The 8474-nt window shown below is 32.8% G+C and overlaps 2 protein-coding genes across 2 annotated transcripts in view; one reads left to right on the top strand and one right to left on the bottom strand.

Moving 5' to 3' along the window:
- Nucleotides 1-981, top strand: part of LOC108573771 (venom carboxylesterase-6-like) — a 2393-nt gene extending 1412 nt beyond the window's left edge. The window contains 4 exon segments of the mRNA XM_017936249.1: nt 1-81; nt 161-496; nt 571-697; nt 783-981. The exon segment at nt 1-81 is cut by the window's left edge and continues 14 nt beyond it. Of these exon segments, the coding sequence (XP_017791738.1) occupies nt 1-81; nt 161-496; nt 571-697; nt 783-981 (743 nt within the window).
- Nucleotides 1-1788, bottom strand: part of LOC108573722 (mediator of DNA damage checkpoint protein 1) — a 10269-nt gene extending 8481 nt beyond the window's left edge. Inside the window, exons 1-2 of the mRNA XM_017936194.1 lie at nt 1536-1788; nt 1360-1460 (exon numbers count right to left, since the gene is read on the bottom strand). Of these exons, the coding sequence (XP_017791683.1) occupies nt 1360-1460; nt 1536-1632 (198 nt within the window). The 5' untranslated portion in view covers nt 1633-1788. The remainder of the gene's footprint in view (nt 1-1359; nt 1461-1535) is intronic.
- Between the last annotated feature and the right edge of the window lie 6686 nt (nt 1789-8474).

The raw sequence follows: 8474 nt of genomic DNA, 5'->3' as shown, positions 1-8474 counted from the left end.
AAATCGTGAGTAGTGGTGATGTTCAAGATGTTCCATGGGTTACTGGAGTGACCAGTGAAGAAGGATTGTATCCAGTTGCTGGTAAGAAATATAGCACAATGAAGATAAAGAGATTTTCGTATGTTTTTGAGTTGTGCTTTAACATCGCAAATTTTCGTAGAATTTATTGCTAAACCAGAAGCCTTGAAAACATTGGAAGAAAATTGGGAGCTCCTTGCACCTCATTTCCTTGATTACAATTATACCCTACCTAAAGAGAAGCACATTGAAGTAGCTAAACTTATCAAGAATCACTACTTTGGATCCAAAAAAATTGACAGTGCAACATTAAAGCCTTTGATTCAAGTAGCCAGTGATAGATTCTTTGTTGTTGACAGTGAAAAAGTAGCTAGAATGCAAGCTAAAGTTAATAAACAACCTGTCTGGTATTATTATTATACTTATAGAGGTGCACAAAGTCTCAGTGATGCTATGAGTGGAACTACCAACAATTATGGTATATTATTAAGACTAAAAAATTAATCAATGGAAAAGAGGAAGGCAGTCACATGTATTGAATATTTTGTATAGGTGTGAGCCATGCGGATGATGCGTACTTTGTTGTAGATACTCCTTATCTTAATCCCACAACAACACCAACCGACATAAAAATGCAAAGGATTTTAATTGATTTCTGGGTATCATTTGCAACTGATGGGTGAGTAATAATACGTAAATTGAAGGAATCAATTTATGTTATATTCTCATACGTTTTATTTCTCTTTTTGTTTTAATTGATTTAGAGTTCCAAATGTTGGTGGTGCTAAATGGCCAAGACTAAATCCAAGTGATAAACCATTGCACTATTTGCGCATTGCTGGACCAGATAAGATTCACATGGAAAGCACTACAAACTTTGGGGAAAAAGATTTTTGGAACTCTATTAACTTTAATGAGAACAAATTAAACACAGCATCTGGTACATTAAAAGAAGAACTGTAAAAATACTGTTTACCAATTCTGTTGCATCCATAATAGAAAATTAATTTAATCTTATCATTATGTGAAAAATCTAACAATAAAATTGTATTTTTATTAGATATAAGTACTTAAAAGTATGTAAAGCATAGAAATATGACATGTTAAAATTATCACACTTTTATAAAAACACAAAGAAGAATGAAATAATGTATAAATGATGTAAAAATTGAAGAAATAAATTTGCAAACACAATTATTATTGTATTTTAATTTTTACCTATACTATTTTGTGTTGAACATATTTTAATGTTTGAAGTATTAATAATTATTACATTTTATTGAATTATATTTAGCATGGAAATACTCATTTGTTCAAAACTATAAAAAATAAGGCACTTACCTGATCAATCAATACAATATTGCAATCTGGATGTCTACCAACTTTAGTAACTCCTTTCTTAATTGGATATTTGTTTGTTAATAAAAAAGAAATATATAATTATACGTAAACATTAAACAGATTTAAAGAATTTAAATGTAACTGTAAAAAACGGAGTAGCAAAAATATTTAATTTATGTTTACTTGAATTCCTTCTTGCGGTGTAGAATGGAGAAGTTTTTGCGTCGGTGTAAAATCATCATCGTCGAATATTTGCGTCGCTGGAATATCCATTGTAAAGACAATTTATTTTGTATTACTACAAGATTACAAACTTTTTACGAGATAACCTCATTTGATAGGCAACAACCTAATGATTTACTACTAGCCACTACAGACGAACGAATGTATAAATAAATGACCAACTTTCACACACATTTATAAAAGAACGAATTTACCATAGTATTTATGACAATATTGTAGCAAAACAGTTAACAATAATGAACAAAAACATCACATCACGAAATATTATAAAACGGTTATTCCCGCCATTTGTAAGTTTTTGAAATTGCTAATATACGAAACATAAATTCCCTATGAGATTTATAATTGTTGAATATAATGAATATTTTGTCATATGCGGTTTTTAAATTCAGTATTTCAATTTTAAATAAGAATCTATCATATTTACTGCAACTTTATTTTTACATTTTTTGTAATTTATATAAGCACAGATTAGGTTTTGCATCTTATTAGTGATATAAGTAAAGGTCCTATAATTGGAAGTCTGATTTACCAATAGATGAACAAATTTTTTGAGTGCAGACGAGATGTGAGAGTAGTACACGCACCCAATATATTTTTTTGTCACACAACCCCAGGGTTCTAGCACAACCAACGTACAGGATAACATCTTATGGCATTTTTTATCCGCCGCATTGGGGTTGAGGAGACCCTTATCATTTTCGTATCGCTCCCAACGTTACCGATTTAGCATAAAATAAGGTTACAACATTAATATTTAGTGGTTAGACTTAGAATCAAACGTAATTATAAAATTATAAATAAGAAAGTAACGTAATTGTTTATTAGTACATGATTCAACTGTTGCTATCAAAAGATCGTGAACAGTTCTACCAGGTAATCCAATATATTTAATCATGCTTACTCATCGAGGTATTCACCAATCAGAAATGAGGTAGACAAGGAAAAGAATATGGGTAGATAAGCACAGAAAATTCAAAAGTGAAACTAACGCCATCTTGTGTTTGGTGACGCTAAATACGATTTTTTAACAGGAACACAGAATGTATACAGAGGTATTAGACAAGGAACGCACTAGTGGGAGACAAGGATAGAGAGAGAACGTTTTCTATTGGTCCGTGGTCCGCTGAGCTCCGCCCCTCAGAGCCTCAACCACGTGGTGCGGTGAAAAATCGTTAATAACTCGATAATTAGGATAATTTTGTGGACTTTTAGAATTGAAGAATGAAGTACAAACCTTCAGCAACTTTCTCATGTAGTTTTTAATGCTCTAGACCCTTCCAGTAATTAATTATTAACAATTATTGTGCAGAGTGTCGGCAGCGATACCGCACACCCTTCTGGTTTTTCATTAATTCTGTACATCTGGACAAATATTTTATGTTCTTTTATACATGCGTTCGAAAGGCTATTCCTTTATCTACTTTCTCCTTTAATTTTCATTAACATATCTGTCGTAACTTACGAGATATTAAACATTATTTGGGTAAGTATTACACTCGTCGTATTCAAGCATAATAAATTTCTGGCATTTTCATTAATAACTCATTATTTACAATGAATTTGTGAACTTTTAGAATTGAAGAATGAAGAGTGGACCTTTAGCTATTTTCTCATATAGACGTTAATGCACTAGACCCTTTCAATAATTAGTTATTAACAATTATTGTGCAGAGTGTCGGCAGCGATACCGCACACTCTTCCGGTTTTTCATTAATTTTGTAGTTTTGCAAAAATATTTTGTGCACTTTCATACATGCGTTCGAAAGACTATTCCATCAGCTACTTTCCCCTTATATTTTCATTATCATACTCGGTTTAGTTTAAGAGTTATTAAACATTTTTTGAGAGAGTATTACACCCTTCGCATTCAATCGTAACACGTTTTTATTATTTCAATAGATATGCATGACTGCACTTTCATACATACGTTCGAAAGGCTATTCCATTAGCTACTTTCCCGTTATATTTTCATTAACATATTCGGTTTAGTTTAAGAGTTATTAAACATTTTTTGAGAGAGTATTACACCCGTCGTATTCAATCGTAATATGTTTTCGTTATTTCAATAGATATGCATGATTAATTATGCACTTTGAAGCATGCAGGATGTAGAATGGACTTTTATTTATATTCTCCAATAATTTTTATAACCGTGGGTGATGTCGTTTACTAGATATTAGCAATTGTTTATAATAGTTGAATATACTCGAGTACGACGATTAGGGAACTCTCCCATATAATGTTTAATAACTCTCAAACAAAACCGAAAATGTTAATAAAAATTATATGAGAATATAGCCAGAGGAGTCCCCTTTCAGATGTATATAGTTACTTGCATGAAAATTTAGTAGAAAGCTCTGAAATTATTAAAAAACCGTAAAAGTGTGCGGTATCGTTCCCGACTTTACGCACTGAAATTGTTAATAAAATTATATGAGAATATAGCCAGAGGAGTCCCCTTTCAGATGTATATAGTTACTTGCATGAGAATTTAGTAGAAAGCAGTGAAATTATTAAAAAACCGTAAAAGTGTGCGGTATCGTTCCCGACATCACGCACTGAAATTGTTAATAAATAATTACTGGAAAGGTCTAGAGCATTAAAAACTGCATGAGAAAGTTGCTGAAGGTTTGTACTTCATTCTTCAATTCTAAAAGTTCACAAAATCATCGTAATTATTGAGTTATTAATGATTTTTCACCGGACCACGTGGTTGAGGCTCTGGGGGGCGGAGTTCAGCGGGACGCTGGCCAATAGGAAGCGTTTTCTCTTTATCCTTCTCGCACAGTAGTGCGGTCCTTGCCTAATACCTCTGCTCACATTCTGTGCTCGCAGTAACGAGCCGTTCGTTCGCTCAGCCAAACCCTGACACGATGTAAGTTTTGTTGTGAAAAATTCCCTATCCTTGTGTAACCTTATTCCTTTCCTTTTCTAACTTAAATAATGTCACTAATTTTACCTCTGTCTACCCCTATTTCTTTCGTTGAAATTAAAAAATTAAGCGGTTGTACTAAGTTAATCATGCAACAAATTCATTTAATACATCCAATAATTATAAACTATTACCTAAATTATTATTTAACAAGAAACAGTAATTATTCTGTGGGAAATGGAACGGGCTTGAAAATGATTTCAGACTGTCTTCAGTAACACGATGTTGCCTATCGAACGTACGAGCCACGACTACCGCGACTTTCGCTTCGTACACTCTATACGTATGTCGCCGCCTGGGCTGTCGAACTGCGTAGCATTTTCAGAGAACTGCGTTGCTGTACGACTCGCTTACTTTGGTGGTCGCCATAATTCTATAAATAAAGTACTTTAAAATAAGCCAGCAACTGTATTTTACTATCTAAATTATTAGTAATGTTAAGCAATTAGAAATTTAATATAAGTATTAATAGGGATGATGGGGATAGCTAAATACAATAGAGCGAAGGGAGACAAGGAAAAGAATAACAGTAGATATGGATAGTACTATTTAGAAAACTGAGTTAGACAAAGAATTAAATAGAGGTAAAGAAGGATAGCAACAGAGTAATGTGTTAGACAAGGAAAGATATAGTGCTAGACAAGGAAAGATATAGTGCTAGACAAGGAGAGAGAAAAATGGCGGGCGATACTAGCGCCATCTCGCGTTTGGAGATGCGAACTACGACATTTCAATAAGATATAGAGATAGTAGACAAGGACAGCACTAGTGTGCGAGAAGGATAGAGAGAAAACGCTTCCTATTGGCTGGCGGTTCGCTCAGCTCCGCCCCTCAGGGCCTCAGCTACGTGGTCAGATGAAAAATCATTAATAACTCAATAACGACGAAGATTCTGTAAACTTTTAGAATTGAAGAATGAAGAATGGACCTTCAGCAACTTTCTCATATACATTTTAATGCTCTAGACCCTTCCAATAATTAGTTATTAACAATTTTAATACGTGATGTCGGGAACGATACCGCATACCTTTACGGTATTTCAATAATTTCATAGATTTCTGCTAAATTCTCATGCAACTAACTATATGCGTCTCACAGGCAACTCCTTTGGCTAGATTCTCGTCTAATTTCTATTAACATATTCGCTTTCGTTTAAGAATTATTAAACATTCTTTGGGAGAATGTTACACACTTCGCATTCAATCGTAACACGTTTTTATTATTTCAATAGCAATGCGTGATTAATTATGCACTTTTAAGCTTGGAGAATGTAGAATGGACTTTTATTTATATTCTCCAATAATTTTTATAACTGTAGGTGACGTGGTTTACTAGATATTAGCAATTGTTTATAACATCTCGAGTGCGATGAATAGAGGCTCTCCCATAGGCCACGGAAAAATGATTAATAACTCATTATTTACAAAGAATTTGTGCACTTTTAGAATTGAAGAATGAAGAGTGGACCTTTATCTATTTTCTCATATAGATTTTAATGCACTGGACCTTTTCAATAATTTGTTATTAACAATTTTAGTGTGTAATGTCGGAAACGATACCGCACACCTTTACGGTTTTTCAATAATTTCACAGCTTTCTACTAAATTCTTATGCAAGTAGCTATCAGCATCTGAAAGGTGACTCCTTTGGCTATATTCTCATATAATTTTTATTAACATTTTCGGTTTAGTTTAGGAGTTATTAAACATTATATGGGAAAGTTTCCTAATCATCGTACTCGAGTATATTTAACTGTTATAAACAATTGCTAATATCTAATTAACTACACCACTTAGGGTTACCAAACTAATTGCAGATGATGAATAAAAGTCCATTCTACATTCTGCATGCTTCAAAGTGCATAATTAATCACGCGTATCTATTTAAATAACGAAAATATGTTACGATTGAATACGACAAGTGTAATACTCTCTCAAAGAATGTTTAATAACTCTTAAATTAAACCGAATATGATAATAAAAGTTATATGAGAATATAGCTAAGGGAGTTGTCTTCTAGATGCATATAGTTAGTTGTAAGTGCACAAAATATTTTTGCAAAACTACAAAATTAATGAAAAACCGGAAGAGTGTGCGGTATCGCTGCCGACACTCTGCACAATAATTGTTAATAACTAATTATTGAAAGGGTCTAGTGCATTAACGTCTATATGAGAAAATAGCTAAAGGTCCACTCTTCATTCTTCAATTCTAAAAGTTCACAAATTCATTGTAAATAATGAGTTATTAATGAAAATGCCAGAAATTTATTACGCTTGAATACGACGAGTGTAGTACTTACCCAAGTAATGTTTAGTATCTCGTAAATTACGACAGATGTGTTAATGAAAATTGAAGGAGAAAGTAGATAAAGGAATAGCCTTTCGAACGCATGTATAAAAGAGTATAAAATATTTGTGCAGATGTACAAAATTAATAAAAAACTAGAAGGGTGTGCGGTATCGCTGCCGACACTCTGCACAATAATTGTTAATAACTAATTTCTGGAAGGGTCTAGAGCATTAAAAACTACATGAGAAAGTTGCTGAAGGTTTGTACTTCATTCCTCAATTCTAAAAGTCCACAAAATTATACTAATTATCGAGTTATTAACGATTTTTCACCGCACCACGTGGTTGAGGCTCTGAGGGGCGGAGCTCTGCGGACCACGGACCAATAGAAAACGTTTTCTCTCTATCCTTCTCGCACACTAGTGCGTTCCTTGTCTAATACCCCTGCATACATTCTGTGTTCCTGTTAAAAAGTCGTATTTAGCGTCACCAAACACGAGATGGCGTTAGTTTCACTTTTGAATTTTCTGTCATTGTCTATCCGTATATCTCTCCTTGTATAACTCGTTTCTTTAATGCTATGCTTGTTTCTTTCCATCAGTTTCCTTGTCTTACTCATTGCCAAAATATAGACCGGATTATAAGTATGATAAAAGCATTGATTTTAACGTTGTTTAGCAATCAATCATGCATTTCCTTTTTATATGTGCAGTTTTAACTTAAGAAGTTACCTTAATTTGCTTTTCCGATTATAATAAACGTGATCACATATTTAGAAAGCTGCAACTCTTTACGGGTAACAGTTGTGTTGAGGTTAATCTGTTACGAGCGCTCGAGAAGAGATCATCGCAAAAGCTTCCACTTTGACATTCCGACTTTCTTTTCATTTTCAAATATTTCATGTTCTGTCTTTGCAATTTTTTAATAATTTCATCCATTTCCTTCATAGTCTTTATTTTAAATAGCCCTGACAAGGTATAATAATTGATTGTACAATATATTTTATGGTGTGTGCAGAATTTTTGGACCTGCAAAGGCATGGTAAAAAGCACTAAACAATGAAGGAGGAAAAATTTTGTAATAATCAGTAGCTTCTGCTTCAGAATAAAGTAAAACGAGAACAACTTCAAGACTTATTTAAAAAATGAGTGCTTCGTAAAAAAAAAAAATGTGTAAGGGAAGAATAGACTGTAAAATGCTGTAAAATAACACTGATATATTGTAACCCTTCGTAAAATACATTTTATGTAGTTATCTTACAATAAATAAATGATTTTTTGATAAATAATTGCATTTCTTCATTTCTTCTGATGTTGAAGTCCTTTCCTTGATTCCTGTGGTGGCCTGAGATTTCCATCTGTAATTTACACAAAAACAGCATTAATTTTTCAATTTCCAAAACTGCATTAATTATAAACAATTTTTAACTAATCTAGTGCATGCAACTGTTAATTTAATGCGAAATTAACAAATTAAGCTGTTTTATTAAGTTAAAGCATGCAACAATATTATTTCAGACTTCCAATAATTATAAACAATCATCTAAATGTGACTTCTGCGAATTTAACTAAACAAAAGAGAGATGTGCTGAGTGGGATACCGATATATCAAGTGTCAGTTGTTCACATTCAGGAGTCGATATCGAAT

This window comes from Habropoda laboriosa, unplaced genomic scaffold, assembly GCF_001263275.1.
Source record: "Habropoda laboriosa isolate 0110345459 unplaced genomic scaffold, ASM126327v1 scaffold126, whole genome shotgun sequence".
In the NCBI taxonomy this organism is placed as follows: Eukaryota; Metazoa; Arthropoda; class Insecta; order Hymenoptera; family Apidae; genus Habropoda; species Habropoda laboriosa.
Note: the sequence above shows the minus strand (reverse complement) of the source record. Positions and strands in the feature narration are given on the sequence as shown.